At 43.1% G+C, this 17,598-nt stretch overlaps 1 protein-coding gene across 6 annotated transcripts in view; it reads right to left on the minus strand.

The window, feature by feature from the left end:
* Window positions 1–3,251: 3,251 nt before the first annotated feature.
* Cdkl2 (cyclin dependent kinase like 2) overlaps window positions 3,252–17,598 on the minus strand; it is a 34,673-nt gene continuing 20,326 nt past the window's right edge. For all 6 annotated transcript variants that reach the window (XM_032916030.1, XM_032916026.1, XM_032916029.1 and 3 more), the window contains exons 8-13: window positions 14,871–15,000; window positions 12,987–13,282; window positions 12,384–12,477; window positions 10,765–10,888; window positions 10,532–10,638; window positions 3,252–3,359 (exon numbers count right to left, since the gene is read on the minus strand). In XM_032916030.1, coding sequence (XP_032771921.1) covers window positions 3,294–3,359; window positions 10,532–10,638; window positions 10,765–10,888; window positions 12,384–12,477; window positions 12,987–13,282; window positions 14,871–15,000 — 817 coding nt within the window. In that variant the 3' untranslated portion in view covers window positions 3,252–3,293. The remainder of the gene's footprint in view (window positions 3,360–10,531; window positions 10,639–10,764; window positions 10,889–12,383; window positions 12,478–12,986; window positions 13,283–14,870; window positions 15,001–17,598) is intronic.

The raw sequence follows: 17,598 nt of genomic DNA on the forward strand, positions 1-17,598 counted from the left end.
TTTCAGTCTAGTCTGACCAACAGCTTAACACAGATCCAGCCAAATATGGTACTCAGACTAAAGACGAGCAGAACTGAGAGTCATGTGAGAAAATGTTTCCATGCTCCCTCTTCAGTGGGAAGCCTGACGTTCTAACACACACACACAACCCAGGCTCTAACCTGGGCTGGGTCTCTCATACTTTTGCCAGACAGTTGTTATAAAACATTATTTTGTTACAGTACTGTATATATATATATATATATATATATATATATATATATATCAACAACTGTATAAGAAAAATTAACTTGCCACCCTGTCCAGAATCTCTACAAAAAGGAGGGAAAAAACTATTTCAATCTTACTTATTAACACCATACACTGGTATGTATATTATTTCTAATCTTAGTATAAATTAAAACCACTTATCATGCTTGGTTAGATAATATTTATTAAACACAGGTGAGCACAGCAGCCCATCATCTCCCAAAAGTACAGAAACTGGTTTCACACGAGCATGTCTGCGTACATCACATTCTTGGAGGAAGAGACTGACCACCCGTGCACTGAAAAGAGAATATGTCGGTTTAGTACCTCCAGACTTCGTTGGAGCAGTGTTTACTTCTTTAGTTCCACACCAAGGTCTAACAAAATATGATCTTCAGATATCAGTAAGGACTCAAGAAATGATTTTTAAAGTCTTAATTGTAAAGTTCATAACATGTCTTAATAGGCCAAAGATACCAAACTTAAGGATACAAATCATAAGGGAGCTGAGGCAGACCCCCGTTGTCAGGCCGATATCCTCACACTGGCCTTGACGTGAGAACAGCCTGAAATTAACTGGGTGCTGCTTAGTTTCAGGTACTGTCTCCTCCCTATGCTGCTGGCTGTGCAATGTTTTTCAAAATAACAATTAATAGTGGTATTTTAGTAGAGGGCCTATTACTACTGACATAGTGAGTTTTATCAGCATGTTAGTCTTACTAACCTAGGAAAACCCTTGGTCAGAGGCTTAAAATACAGCTTTTAAATAAAAAACATTTATTCGCCTATTACCAGCAGATTTTTTTATGTTGGAACCCTTTATTTTGCCTCATCCTGAATGTCTACTCGTAGTGTCCAGATTAGGATTTCATTTTTAAGTCCCCCAAGGGAAGAAGAACTCTTGTTCAAGTCTTAGGCTAAGTTGTAGCCAACAGCTTTAAATAAAAAGGTTCCGGGGTTGGGGATTTAGCTCAGTGGTAGAGCTCTTGCCTAGGAAGCGCAAGGCCCTGGGTTCGGTCCCCAGCTCCGGAAAAAAAAAAAAAAAAAGGTTCCATTCGTTGGTTAATGCAAAACCACCATGCAAATTCAGGCCCCTGAACAACTGTTTTCTCAAATGATAAGTGGGAGCATAGCTGAGAGCCCGGACACTAAGACCTGGAATCCAAATGGTCCAATCCTCCCACCTAAGAGGTGGTGAAGCTGTACATCAGAGAACGTATGTGGAATACACGTAAATGACCTTCTGCCTTGGGACAAGGCTTCTGGGTAAGGCTAAGCATTTGAGGTGAGAGGGCAATCAACTGCTGTGGGTTGTCCACTGCCAACTTCAAACTACCAGAGACAAGGGTGGACTCCACCAAAGCCTCTAAAAGCCTCTTTGGTGGGGTGATTCAGTGCTTACTACCTTAGCCTGGAGAGACAGACAGACAATCAGGCAGTTCTGCCTGCCCCCACCTCTCCATATATATATTATACCTTTTCCCTCAAGGAGAAGCTCAGTTCTTCACTTACAGGTGTGCCCACAAACCCCTACCACTTCCATCATGTCCTTTCACGAAGAACATTAGCACCAGAACCTCTCAACATGGAAGACTACCAACATCACCGTCATTAGTAACAAAAGTTGCAATAGCACAGTTCTTAGATCAGTAGAGGCCAGTCAATTAACAATGACAGAAAACAAAGACAGCTCAACCATAGTCTCGCACCACTCACGCCTAGAAGCAAGCTTTTAAAATGTGTTCTTATAGTTAAGGTAAAGGAAACTTTTATCTCACAGATCCTAGCTTCTTTTCATTTTCTTCAACTGTAAACACTTATATAGATAATACAAAGTTCAATGCATAAAATCATGACCTTTTATAATGATTCTCTCCTTTTTTACTGACTTTTAATCTCAGATAACTTTAAATACACAATCTACTAATATCAAATACACATTCATGTAACAAGAACCATGTCACTATCGTTCCATGGATATATCTTGAAATAGCATCATAGGTTGGAAAGGTGAAGGGGCACTTGTTCAATCTTCCTTTGAGGTCTTTGGAAGTCTGCCTTCCCTTCTTCTGCAAAGCCTTTCTTAGAAAGCGTAGGTTTCCAGAAGGAAACAGTCAAACCGCAGATCTCCTCTGGGGCATCAGTGCTCTCGTGCAAGAGGACGTCATCTCAAGTGCTGGCAGCATCTAAAGGCAGGGTGCACACCAACACTTTATCAGGACCTTTCTGGAAGCTAACTGTACATCACTTACTTTCTCATACTGAGTATGTTGGGAAAACTTGCAGATGCTATGTAATCTAAGAAACTATATTTTAAAGGCAATTTTTAGATAATTCCAATCTAAGCAGTCGTGTGCAGCATAGCGCCTCATCTTATGATCTAAGTTTTGCAGTGCCTACAGCTTTAGAGCTCATGAGACTTGACTGTCCATAGTTCACACGAGCTGACTCACGCCCTGAGTCGTAGAGACCTTTCCTGGGGCCTTGCTGGGGCTGTGTAAATGAAGGCTCGCAACTACACTTTGGTCACCTGAAAGTCAAGTTAGCTTTGATGCCACAGGTGTTTAAAATATTTTGTTGAAATTAATAAATCAATTGCAATGACAGTTACAAGCACATGGAACTTTCTCACCACCATATTCTACACAGAATTAATGAGGTACGGAATAAGAAATGTTTAGCTTAAGGTCCCAGCAGATTATTACTAAAGTAAGTTGAGTGGGACGGGGCACTAAAGCGTCAGTGCTTACGAAGCGAGTACTGTTTATTAGAGTAGATTTTGGTTCTGGGACAGAAATGGGCAGGCAGTCACTGAGGGGATCTTGCTCTGCAAACCCACAGGGAAAGACAGACCCTGGAGACAGACATGCGCTCTCCTGCAGGAGGCTTGCCCCTGGTCCTCTAAGCACGACAGCACTTCTTTGCCGGCAGCGGCCCTCACGGACTCACTGGAGAGTGTTTTCACTAGAGAGTGTTTCTCAGAGACCTTACACAGCTTTAAGTGTGAAGAGTGAGACCTACCCTGTTGAGGATTAAAATGGGTCTCAGTGCTGGTGCTCCACTCGAGGCAAGTCAGCCTCGGACTCATCTGACAGGGGTGATCCTGCTCCCTATAAATTAATAAACAGCATTACAGGTATGCAGCAGCTGTAAACTCCTGCTCCACAAGAACTCGACTGTGTGTAGCCTCACGTGCTTAGGATTAGCTATTTGTAGTTGAAGTTGCTTTCATGAAGAAGGATGAAGAGGCCCTATTCATATACTTACATAATGGTATGTGTTTGGTTGCTTGGGGACAGAGTTTACTGTAGCCAGGAATGGCCTCAAGATCGCTGTCTAGCCAAGAATGACCTTGAACTCTTGATCCTTCTGCCTCCAATCCCCAAGTGCAGGAATGACAGGTACACCCACACCCCTGGTCTATAAACGTTAAGAGAATTGTTAGAGGTGGGAGAGATAGCTTAGTAGTTCAGAGTAATTGTTGGATTCAACTCCCAGCACCCACATAGTGGCTGACAACATCTTTAACTCTGGTTCACCTTCATGGGCTCTGACCTCCTCTTCTGACAGCACAGGCATATGATACACAGGCTGACAGAATGTTCAGATATATGAAATAAAATAAACATATATTTTTAAAAGACACTTTAGAGCCTAATATCGCAGGACTAGAGAGGGTGAAAGATAAGATTTTGAGTTCAAGGACAGCCTAAGCTACCAACTCCCACCAAAACAAACAAAACAAAACCCACAAACAAGAAAGAGACACTCTGATCTGCCATGGCCACACTACAACCAATCTCTCCTACTCACCTCAAAACAAAACCAAAATCTGTTGGAGCCTAAGCCGTTATAAGTGTTACACAAAGTAGAGGAAAGTGTATTTAAAATAAATGGCTGGAACACAGGCGCGGAGGCTTAAGAAGGTAACTAAACGTTCTAAGTGAGGGAGCTGTGAAACGCTACGGTCTGATGGATGGGTTAGCAGCAGAGAGGAGCACTGAGAACTCAGGTGGTGACACTCTTACCAGCATGAAGAGCTGAGTTTAGTGCCCGGATTTACATAGAAAAAAGCTGGGCATCACAGCACCTGCTTATGATAATCTCAGCAGTGGAGATGCTGACACGCACGGAGAGCTGTGATTGGCTGGCTGAGCAGCCTAGCCCAGTCCGTACGTTCCAGGTGAGCAAGAGAATCCGTCTTAGAAAACAAAGTGGACAGACCCTGAGATGATAACACAGACAGACAAATATATCGGAGGGGATGGATTAAGGAGAATAGGAGAATGACTGATACTTCCAAGAAGTCTAGGACACATTCAAGAGCCAAACTAAGAATTTACAGTACAGAAGAAGGAACAGAGGTAAAGTTGAATGAAACAGATTATTTAGTCACGTTATCATGGAGGGGTGGGGGAGAGTGGCTACTGCACAAAAAAGAAAAAGGAAAGAAAACTTCCCAAGTTTACAGAAAGGAGTAGGCTTCCAGACACAAGAGGCATATACAACTGCAAACAGACATATCCAGAGAGGACACCCTCCATGACACATTACAGTGAGGATGCCAAGTGTCATAATACAAGGTCTAGACAGAAGCTGAAAAGCAGCACAACAAAATGCCAACTCAGAGACAGAGGCAGGAATCGAGGACCAGCCTAGGCCTGCACCAGCAACCGTAAGAGCCACTGGAATAGGGACTAAAACATCTCCAGCTTTGAAACAACCGTGGCCGAGAGCGCTGTGCCCTGCAAACTGTCCTCCAGCAGGATGGGGACATCAGGGCGGTTTAAAGGAAGAAACCCGGGCAGCTCATGGAAGTCACAACAGCAGGGCAGAAGGTCTCCTTGTCAAGGTGGGACTTGACAAGGAGAAAGGCAAAACATACCCTAACCACAGATAAACAAACTAGACGGAGGAAGGAAATGACATTGTCCAATGCCGCAACGGAGCAAGTCCTCCGGACTAGCATGGTAGTAGGCAAAGATGTGCCAATAATCCAGCCAAACAGAGCATCACCTACTACAGCCACAGCAAATAGAAAACCCCTTCCCACAACACCCCAAGTCCGAACAGCCTCAGATCACCACTAAAATGATAGAAACTAAGGGGGGCCTCGTAGGAAAAACAAGAGCTATCTATGTGCTGCCTCGAAAACCACACTTAACCCACAAACAACCCAAAGACTTAATATCAAAGGACAGAAAACAAACGACCAAGCACAAGTAAAATGAAACAAGTCAACACAGCTACTCTTGTATCATACAAAGTGAATTCCAAACGGAGCTAATTGAAAAAGATAAAAGGGACACTACCTATTAATAAAAAGGACAATTCATCAAAACATAAAGCAAAATAAAATTGGAAATAGCTTTAAAATAAAATTGAAAAAAATCTTTTAAAATAAGGTCAAAAGTATGCTTGTATAGATGTATAATGAATACATGATTCAACCCAATATCACAAGGAAATTAAAATCTTAATAAAGCAAAAAGTTATAATCTAAAAAAAAAAATCTTTATGTTCCATATATTAGAGTTCTTAACTTCATAAAACAAACACTAAAAACATAAATAACCACATAAGCCCTGACACAATGAGAGTGAAGTACTTCAATAAGTAAAGACATTTTAGAGCTAAAGTAAACTGTGGATGAACTAGACTTAACAAAATATAAAGAGAATATTCCACCCAACCGTACATGGAAAGTTCTCCAAAACTGGTCACATCAAAGCATACAAATCAAGTCTCAACAAACTAAACAACAAAAAACTGTAATTACTTATTCCTATCACACCATAATGCCATAACTAGACATCAGTGGTAAGAGAAATCAACTACAGAGACCACAGAAGTGCTTGGAAATGAAACAGTACACTTTGAATGGATAGTATGCCATGTGAGAAATCTGACAGAAGGCTTTAAACTCTTAGGAGACAACCAATAATGGAATCACCTCCCATCAGAACCTCTGGGGTGCAGCCAAGGCTCCGCAGAGGTCAGCTTATGGGAAAACCTAAGAGACAGATACCAAAGCAACTCGTGGTGCGCCCTGAGGCTCTCAGGAAAGAAGCAGTTGATCCTGAACAGAGCACAGCACAAGAACTAATCAAGATTAGGGAAAAATCAATGAGTCTGATGTTAAAAAAAAATACACAAACACAACCCAAGAGTTGATGCTTTGAAAAAGTTAAGGACATAGACAAACTGACAAAGCTTAGCTAATCTGACATAGAGGGAGAGAAGAGATAACGATTAGTAAAATTATAGATACCAAACAGTGCCATGACACAAACTCCAGTAAAGCTCAGAACATCACTAGAAATTACAGTGAAAACCTGCACTCTGAAAAGCTGGATAACCTGGAAGAAATACAAGGATTTCAAGAGCATATCATGTACCAAAATTAAGCCCTAGGCAATGAGATTGAAGCTGTCATTGAAAGCCCCTCCTTGAAGACAAGCCCAGGACCAGGTGGATTCACTACTAAAGACGATCAAGCTTCCAAGGAACCCCCATATCAGTTCTTAACTCGTTCCCTAAAATAAAACGTGAAGGAACACTGCCAGCTAGGTAAACACCACACACACACACACACACACACACACACACAGTAGTGTGGAGTAGGGAGGGAAGGAACGACAGACCTACTTCCTCAATGAACACGGATGCAAACATTGTTAAGAAAATACTTGCAGACTGAATTCAGGCATGGTGGTACAGACCTTTAAACTCAGCATTCAGGAGGCAGAATGTAGATCAAGGCTAGTCTGATCTACATTAGCAAGTTCCAGGACCCCCAAAACAAAAAAAACAAAAAAAAAAAAAAAAAAACAAAGAGGAGAAGGAGGAAAAGGAAGATCAGATATTATGACTAAGTACATGCAATCCCAAAATCAAAGTTGATTCATACATAAACTCCAAAGACAAAAATCATATAGTTATTTCAGTCGAAGCTCAAAAGCATCATGCCTTCATTGGAGAAATTCTGGAGACTTTAGAAATAGCTGGAACATACCTCAAAATGAATGCTTCATACAACAAACCTTTAGCTAACTGTCCTAGTCAGCATTCTGTTGCTGTAAGAGACACCATGACCACAGCAACGCCTACGAAGGAAAACAAGGCTTGCTTAGAGTTTCGGAGGCTTAGTCTACTAACAGCATGGGGGGATGCATGGTGACACACAGGCAGACACAGTGATGGAGGAGATGAGAGCTCTATCTGGATCCTGGCTGCAAAAGAGAGAGAGCCACTCGGCCTGGCTTGGGCTTTTGAGATCTCAAAGCCCACCCCCACTGACACATTTCCCCATCAAGGTCAAACCTACTCCACCAAGGCCACGGTTCCTAATATCACATTCAAATACATGAGCCCATGTGGGCCATTCTTATTCAAACTACCATACCATTATGTCGAATGAGAAAAACTCAGAGCATTTCCTCTCAAATCAGGGCCAAGGATTTCCTCTCTTCTCTCTCTTCTCTGATACAGTGCTCAAAATCTGAGCTAGAGCAATAAGACAAGATAAGGACATCCAGGGAAGAAGTCAAACCATTCCTACTGGCAGATGACAAGATTCTTTATTTACGAGACCGATTGCGTCTACTGGAAAATCCTCAGCCATAGTAAACACCGCCATAAAGTTGCAGCATAAAAATCAATGCAAACAAAAGTAGCTCTCATTTATACCGAGTTACTGCCCAAGAAAGAAATTAGGAAAAACATTCCAGCCAAAATAACTCCTGAGAAAAGTTAAGTATTTAAGAACATATCTAACCAAAGAAGAAAAAGACCTTTTATGATTAAAGGTTTTTTTCAGGAGACTGAAAAAAAAATCACAGAAAATACTAGACAATGAAAAATATGTCACGTTCCTGGATAGGTAGAATTAATACTGTGAAAATGTCTATACAACCAATAGAATTATACAAACTAATAGACAGAATTACAGTAATACCTATCAAAATTCCCATGCTGGTGTATTCAGAGTCTTAGAGAAAACACCCAGAATGTGTGTGACACCACAGAGGATCAGGGTAGGCTAAGTGCTAAGGAGACGAGCACTACTGGAGGTCACAGCAGCACACTCTACTGCAGGGACAAAGCCAGCAGGCACTAGAAAAGGGCAGACAGGTAGGCCAATGGAATCAGGAGGGACCCAAAATACAATGACAGAGCTGTGCCCACTTAATTTTTGACAAAGAAGAAAAAAACTCCTTCAGGAAAAGCCTATTCAGTAAATAGTGCTGGCAAAGTAGATTTCTAAGTGCAAAAGAATTAAATTAGCTTTATATCTTTTACATTGCACCGAACACAATTCAAAATGAACCAGAGACTTTAATTTAAAGTCTGAGGCTTAGAAAAGAGAAAAGGGATACCCTTCAAGATATTTGGGTAGGCCAGACCGTTACAAACAGAACACCCACAGCACAGGAACTAACCCCAGTAGGAGGAGCCGGGAGTGGGAGAAAGTATATTTCTAAACAGCAAAGGGGACAGAGCTAACAGACAGGCCACAGGATAGGAGAGAAGGGTCCACACTTCAGACAAGAGGCTAGTATCTAGAATTCACAAAGAATTACAAAAATTAAATGCCGAGGAAATAAAACTGCCAATCAACTTACACATGGGCAAATGAAATGGGTTCTACAGCTTCTGAAAAGAGAAATACCAATGGGCAGTAACTATTTTTCAAAGTGTTCAATATCCCTAGCTGTACTGGCTGGTTCTGTGTGTCAACTTGACACAAGCTGGAGTTATCACAGGAAAGGAGCCTCAGTTGAGGAAATGCCTCCATGAGACCCAGCTGTAAGAGGGGAGAAGCCAGCCCATTGTGAGTGGTGCCGTCCCTGGGCTGGCGGTCTTAGATTCTATAAGAGAGCAAGCTGAGCAAGCCAGGGGAAGCAACATCCCTCCATGGCCTCTGCATCAGCTCCTGCTTCCTGACCTGCTCCAGTCCTGACTTCTCTTGGTGATGAACAGCTGTGTGCAAGTAAGCTGAATAAACCCTTTCCTCCCTAACTTGTTTCTTGGTCATGATTGTGCAGGAATAGAAACCCTGACTAAAAAACTAGCCATTAGAAAAATACGAATTAAAACTGCTTGAGATACCACTGCATGCTGGTCAGGAGGGCCATCATCCACAAATCTGACAACAGATGGAGGGAGAAGGTGGGGACAAAGGCATCCTTATTCTCTGAAAACTAATACAGCCATTGCAAGAAGGAATTTGGTGACTTCTCAAACAATTAAATGTTGGGCCCTATGGCCCTGCGTCGTCTTCTCCTGAATATCCAAACTCTACTCCAGAGATCTTGCACTCCGTGGTTACTGCTGCTTCACTCACCAAAGCAAAACACTAGAATCAGCCTAGCTGTGTGAGTGTGGCGTGTGTGTGTGTGTGTGTGTGTGTGTGTGTGTGTGTGTGTGTGTGTGTGTGTGTGTGTGAATATATACATTACCCAGCTCTAAAGAGAGTTGTATAATTTGCAGGAGAATGATGGGTGGGGATGGACCTGGAATGTGTAATACTAAATAAAGTCATACAATCTTAGAAAAAACCATGTTCTCTCTCATATGCAGACTCTATCCAAAAGAACATGTGTGCATGTAAACACATGTAGATGCCAGTATAGATAACATGAAGGACAGAGGGGACGAAAGGCTGAGTGCAGGGCAAGGGAGGCCTGATGCAGGTGGTGAGCGCGAGCTAAGACAGACGCACAACTGATTCTTCTTCCAGTTCCCGCATGATTTTTGATAAGTGCACGAAATATACTCAATACTTAAATATAAAATTTAATGTGAACTCCACAGCTTCCATTCTTAATGATAATTCTGTTTACAAGTTCACTGAGTTATACAGACTTTTGATATGGTTAATTTTGTTATGTGTTGTTTTTACTTATTTGCAACTTTTTTGTAATAAAATTTATAAAAATGTTAAAGATAAAGGCCCCATCAAAAGCTAAAACTTAAAGAATGAATTATTTCAGGTGAGAAGTTTTGTGATAAATGTGTAATAAAGTTGTATGTGTAATGAACTTATAAACAAAATCGATCCCATATGAGACCTACCAAAGAGCACATTCCCCCTGAAGCAACATCAGATCTGAACGAGACCTGAGCTGCACCTGTGAAGAGCATCCCTGCACCTGAGCTGCACCTGTGAAGAGCATCCCTGCACCTGAGCCACACCTGTGAAGAGCATTCCTGCACCTGAGGCGCACCTGTGAAGAGCAACTCTGCACCTGAGCTGCACCTGTGACGAGCACCTCCATACCTGGTGTGATGCAACACTGGATGCATGCAGGTCAATGGCAGCCAGAGAGGGAATTCGAGATTCTGAAAGACATTTGTTCTCTTTCTTTATTAGCCTAGAATTTCGAGCTAGATAAAAATAATCAAAAACATAATGAAAAATTAGGAACTGTTAGTTTTCCACATTTGTAAGTACTTATTATACATGAGTGAACTGTTACTTAACTTAGAAAGAGTAGAAGCACACAAACCTACCTATGCCTTCTAAAGCTCTCAGTTCAGGAAGATGGTTATAGTTTAGTTCAGGCAATCGCACGTCGACTTTGGGATATTCCTTCCTTTTCTTGTTTGCCTGAAGAAGGTACTTTTCCCCTGAGACCTGATTACCAAAAGGACCGACACGCATACATTAGCTGTAAGGTGAGCCGGGCTTTCAGCCTCTTGTAAATACTATGCTCACGTGCCATTTCAAGGGCTGGAATAATAATACCTTAAGGACATGACTGACACAGAAAAGTTTCACCCATTAACTTATCAAATTTATCAAACTTGCTAACAAGTAGGGAATCTAGTTGTTCTCTAGTTTCTTTCCCCCTAAGCCAATCTCCAGGGGAAGCCACAACAAGCCTAGGCAGCTGAAGAGGACATGGCATCCTGGCTCTTGCGCCAGAGGGGTCAGCCTCAGACCAGCGCCCGGGTTTTCAGCTATCAGCTGATGCTCTTTACTGTAATTGTGACCCATTGGTCTTCTACACACGATCCCACTCCCAGGTTTACTGTCCTTTTAGGTTCTTGGTGCCAGCTTTTGATACTTATACTCCCAGGCCCCCTCAGGCAGCTTTAACAGCCTAAATGAACCTTGTGGTAAGTGATGGGATGGCTCAGCAAGGACAGCAGAAGCCCAAACTGCTGAGCGGAAGTTACCCTCCCCTGCTAGACGACAGACCTGCCCATCACTTACAGAGGCCATCGGCTATCTACAGTGGGAGAAACACGGTAAGGAGAGGGTTACACAGCGATGGAGGATGAGGTGCCGTATTAAAACGAGTTCAATGTGAAAGAAGACCTCAAGGTCCCTTGTGGACTAAAGAGGACACAGTGCATCTGCTGGGCTGTCTAGGGAAGAAAGTGCTAAAGCAGGCCAGACGGTGAGTGTCAAAGCCCAGAGGCCAGGAAGGGGATCTGACCTTCACATAAAGTAAAAAGGGAATCGACAGTTGGAACAGATGGAGGAAAACAGACATGGAGCACAGAGATTTAATACCTCTCAGGATTCTGGCCCTTCCACAGAGAACAGAGGCCAAGTGAACGTTTTAACTGGGATAAGAGGTGACTATGTGGTGTGGTCTTAGCCCAGCCTTCTGTAGGCACTGCTGAGAGCAATGCCCCTCCCCATGCTGTCTCTAAACCACACGCATGCTCTTATCCTAAATATGCCATTGTGTCTTTACCCTGCTGACCTACTAGACCATCAACTTCGAAAAGATTGAATTGATTGATTTGTGTTTTATATACAACAGAACGATCATGTGTAAGTGATTTTACAAAATACTTTCCCTAAGAAGCTAGTGAGACAGTCAGACAAGGTGTTGTCTCGTTTACTCTTTAACAAGAACTGAACTGCAAGTATTGGGTTAAGAAAATTTATTATGCTGCCACAAAATAAATGATGGCGTTGTGAGAGAATCTTTCAACCAGACTTAGAAAATTTATTTGGAAATTTCAAATTACGACTCTGACAAGTGAGGAGGGCACTGTGTAACTCAGGTTTCACTCTCTGTCTCCAAGTAAAGCTTAACTCTTCGCGCCCATGCTTACGAGCGGTCTAGAGGCGGCGAGTGCTTGCTCTTTCGTGGCAGAGGGCAGTTACTTACGGATGTGCTCACATTCATATTATAAATCCCTGATGGAGAAGGCTGGCTTGGTTTAACAAAAGGATTACAGTATTTCTTAGTTTTCTCGTCCACTCTGTAACAAAAATTTTAAGTTAGAATAATTAATAATTATTTTCAAACACAAAGTCAGTGACGTGCTAAATGATAGGCGGTTTAATCAGAACATAGTGTGTATTCTCAAGTACACAGTGCACGGAAATCTGGTGCGACATTCAACCATTTGTCACATCACTGGGGAGGCTTCCTGCGCAAGGGAGCTTCTGTGTGCCGCTAAGTGCTCCCCACCACTCCGTGCAGCAGCAGGTACTCACGACGAATTACCCCTTTCATTAGACGGACGGCCTTTCATGTTATTAAACTGAACTGCTGTAGCTTCTCTTCATTGCAAACAGCAGTAAAAGGCCTTCTTAGAACTCAGGAATTCTTTTTTTCTTTTTCTTTTTTTGGAAAATAACTTCGCATCACGAAGGTCAAAACTATTTAAAAAGCTATTTTATAAGTAGAAATTGCACCCAGAATTTTGACAGTGAAACAATGTGAACAAATTAACAAGCATTTCTCTGTCTCCTTTCCCATTCATACCTGTAATTCTGAACTCCAGGAATAGTCCCCATTGCAGCGTTGATACCAGGAGCAACTGCAGAAAGATTGTGTGTGAGGGGAGGAATCGCTGTGCTTGGATTCCTTGGGTGATCAATGGTGACATTGCTGCAATCTCTGAGGCTTGTGGAAGACAAGCCTTTGTGGCTTGTCCCGTTGTCATGGAGACAGCTGCCATTTGAAGCTCTAGTTCCTTTTTCAGTTTTCTCGACATCGATTTTTGACCCCTTTACTTTTAACACTTTAGAATCCTTAGTTTTGGGATCAGCATTGGTATCCTGACCATTAATAAAGATGTTAACAAGTTAATGATCTGACAATAAACTTTACATCCTATTCTACCTATGTAATTAAAATTAAATCAACACTCTTATTCAAATAGTTATTGTGAAAATGCAAGAAGACTGTATGTGACAAAAAACAACTTGATAGAAGACAAACAGACAGAAGGTGTGTCTGTATCTGTGGGTCTGCATTTCCGTTGGGGAGTAAAGTAGGAATTCAGAGGGATTGCTGCTTTTGTTCTCACATATTCAGAGTCAGCAAACATAAAAGTGAAAAGTTCCTTTGGTTCACTTGACAGCAGTGGAAACATTATCAAGAGCATATCCGGAGGAACTCAGCAGGAAAGTAAACTGTTAACTAAATATCAGAAGCGCAAGTTTAAATTGTTATTAAAACTCTAAAGGTAGTATCTTTATTTTCTATTATTAAGGAAGAAAAATAGACTAAGTTGCATGTGTTTGCTCCCGTGTGTGTGTGTGTGTGTGTGTGTGTGTGTGTGTGTGTGTGTGTGTGTATGCGCGTGTGTTTATGTGTGTACATGGAGAGAGATGCCCAGTATTCTTGGATGAGAGTGTGGAACTGAAATTCTTGTTGAAGCTGCATCTGTACCACACAGATTTTGTGGACTGGGTGAGACCTGTGACTATAGAGTGATGGATGTAGGTCCACAGCCAAGATTATCTTGGATTATCTTACTCCCTTTAATAGCCACGTACATCCTGCATCTCAAGACTGCTCAGTAAACTGAGGCTGTACGGATAAGCATAGCGGGCATCTGGCTTCTACCAACCCCAAAGCTGAAGACTGTGAGATAACAGCTGTAACACAAGAGGTGTCCGCTCTGCTCCAGCCCAGCTCCTAACACCTACCAGTGTGCTTAGTGAGTGATGTGACTCACGACCTCCTTCATTCTGTGGCTACAAAGATCTTACAGCAAAACATGTCATGCATGGTTACTCATCCCTGGCCCAGCATACAGCATCTCCTTATGTCCTTCAAGTCATTATTTTATGTAAGGTGATTCTCTGAGCAACACTATTGCACCTTCTAGAACCTACTGAGCATTTAAAATGTAATGTGTTTTTTTAAGTTAGTATCTGTAGGAAAGACACTATCTTTTTGTTTATTTAGGTATTTTTTGCAACCAAGTTGAAAGTTATCAATTTACTAAGTATTTTAAAACTTTAAAATCTTCACTATTGAGCTGGAGAGACTGCTCAGTGGTTAAGAACACTCGCTCTGGGGGTTGGGGATTTAGCTCAGTGGTAGAGTGCTTGCCTAGGAAGCGCAAGGCCCTGGGTTCGGCTGGGGGGGGGGTACAACACTCACTCTGTAGAGGACTTCTGTAGAGGACTGGCTTTGATTGCCAGCACCCACATGGTGGCTCACAGACCATATGAGATTTCAGTTTTACAGGATCCAAGGCCCTCTTCTGACCTTCACAGGACCCAAGCCTGTATGTGGTTCATATACACAGGTTAAATGCTCATATATAAAACAAAATTAATAAATCTAATTTAAAAAAATTTAAATCTTCATCATTTTCCTTCGCAGATTTAAACTTAAAGCTTAAATATTTACCTGTACCACAAGTGTTTTTCTTTCTTCACCTAAGGCATCATCTTTTTCTTTCTTTCTGATTTGAAACTTTTTAGGTAAAGAATTATTCCTGGCATCTTTCTCTATTTTTAACTGCAATTCTTGAGAAAACCTATATAAAAGTATATTTCTCAGTTAAAATAAAATTAATGAGAAGATAAACCTAGGAAAAAACTCAAGATAATTATTTAAAATTCAGTGTTAAACTAATCCATTTTACTTCAAATGAGAAAAATCCCATCCCAGATGAATACCTCCTGAAAGCTGGCCTGTAGGCCTTCCTTCCGGTGGAGAGCCTGAGGAGCAGCACAAGAAATGTCTGCGCCGCCCTGCACACCGGCCTGGTGAACAATGGAGGGTGAATCTCACCAAGCACTGAACCAAACCATGCTGGCAGCCCCGTGCTCCTCACTGCCACGCATTCACTGTGTGTGGGGGGAGTGCTCACTCATTCACTGTGTGTGTGTGGGGGTGCTCACTCATTCACTGTGTGTGTGTGGGGGGGTGCTCACACATTCACTGTGTGTGTGTGGGGGGTGCTCACTCATTCACTGTGTGTGTGTGTGGGGGTGCTCACACATTCACTGTGTGTGTGGGGGTGCTCACTCATTCACTGTGTGTGTGTGTGGGGGGTGCTCACACATTCACTGTGTGTGTGGGGGTGTTCACTCATTCACTGTGTGTGTGTGGGGGCTCACACATTCACTGTGTGTGTGGGGGGGTGTTCACCATTCACTGTGTGTGTGTGGGGGGGGTGCTCACACATTCACTGTGTGTGTGGGGGGGTGCTCACTCATTCACTGTGTGTGTGGGGGGGGTGCTCACACATTCACTCTGTGTGTGTGGGGGTGTGCTCACTCATTCACTGTGTGTGTGTGTGTGGGGGTGCTCACTCATTCACTGTGTGTGTGTGGGGGGTGCTCACTCATTCACTGTGTGTGTGTAGGGGGTGCTCACACATTCACTGTGTGTGTGGGGGGGGGGCTCACTCATTCACTGTGTGTGTGGGGGGTGCTCACTCATTCACTGTGTGTGTGGGGGGCTCACTCATTCACTGTGTGTGTGTGGGGGGGTGCTCACTCATTCACTGTGTGTGTGTGGGGGTGCTCACACATTCACTGTGTGTGTGTGTGGGGGGTGCTCACTCATTCACTGTGTGTGTGTGGGGGGTGCTCACACATTCACTGTGTGTGTGGGGGGGTGTTCACTCATTCACTGTGTGTGTGTGTGGGGGGTGCTCACACATTCACTGTGGGGGGGGGTGTTCACCATTCACTGTGTGTGGGGGGGGTGCTCACACATTCACTGTGTGTGTGTGGGGGGGGTGCTCACACATTCACTCTGTGTGTGTGGGGGGGGTGTGCTCACTCATTCACTGTGTGTGTGTGTGTGTGGGGGTGCTCACTCATTCACTGTGTGTGTGGGGGTGTTCACTCATTCACTGTGTGTGGGGGGCTCACTCATTCACTGTGTGTGTGTGGGGGGGGGTGCTCACTCATTCACTGTGTGTGTGTGGGGGGCTCACTCATTCACTGTGTGTGTGTGGGGGGGGTGCTCACTCATTCACTGTGTGGGTGGGGGGGTGCTCACTCATTCACTGTGTGTGGGGGGGGGAGTTCACTCTTTCACTGTGTGTGGGGGGCTCACTCATTCACTGTGTGTGTGTGGGGGGGTGCTCACACATTCACTGTGTGTGGGGGTGCTCCCATATTCACTGTGTGTGGGGGGTGCTCACACATTCACTGTGTGTGTGGGGGGGGTGCTCCCATATTCACTGTGTGTGGGGGGGGGTGCTCACATTCACTGTGTGTGGGGGTGCTCCCATATTCACTGTGTGTGTGGGGGGTGCTCACACATTCACTGTGTGTGTGGGGGGGTGCTCCCATATTCACTGTGTGTGTGGGGGGTGTCCCATATTCACTGTGTGTGGGGGGGGTGCTCACACATTCACTGGGGGGGTGCTCACACATTCACTGGGGGGGTGCTCACATTCACTGTTGTGGGGAGGCCACTTAAGGATGCTCAGAGTGAAGCAGTAAAAGGGTCCATTTCATTAAAGCTAAAATAAGACCTTGCACAGCATTTCTCTTCAGCTTACATGACAAGACGACAAGAACCACAGGCTGTACTGGTTGTCTTAAGGGAAACACTCAAATGGTGGCCCAACACAAGTGAAGCCACACACATTTTTCACTTGAACGACTAACAGAAAAAAAATGCTAATTCAGATAGGAATGTGCCAGACATTCTACTTTGAAAATAAACAAGGTGAGCTACTCATTACAAGGAAATCAACTGAAAATATTTCTGTAAATAATAAAATTCAAATTTTCATGTAAAAAAATACAATTCAGTTAACATGGGATCTTAGAGGTCTTTCAATAGTTCAAAGGTTTTCTGGTAAAATGGAGCATAATTTTTTATATTATATAAAAAACTACACTTTCAAGGTCCACACAGTTCAACAGTACCAATATGTTTCAAACAGTGAGAGTATATCATAAAAGCGTGCACAGATAAGACATCAGGTCAGAAGATGAGACAAAAATAGATTTTAATGCAACAGAAAAAGCCAAGTTCATTCGATGACACCGCTCAGATTTCACACTGCAACCAGTCTTTTAGAAACTCCTAGAAGTACTGGAGAGAGGCTTCAGCAGTAAGAGTTCTAGCTGCTTTCCAGGGAGCCCACACTAGATTGCCAGCAGCC

Source organism: Rattus rattus, chromosome 11 (genome assembly GCF_011064425.1).
Source record: "Rattus rattus isolate New Zealand chromosome 11, Rrattus_CSIRO_v1, whole genome shotgun sequence".
NCBI classification, from domain to species: Eukaryota; Metazoa; Chordata; class Mammalia; order Rodentia; family Muridae; genus Rattus; species Rattus rattus.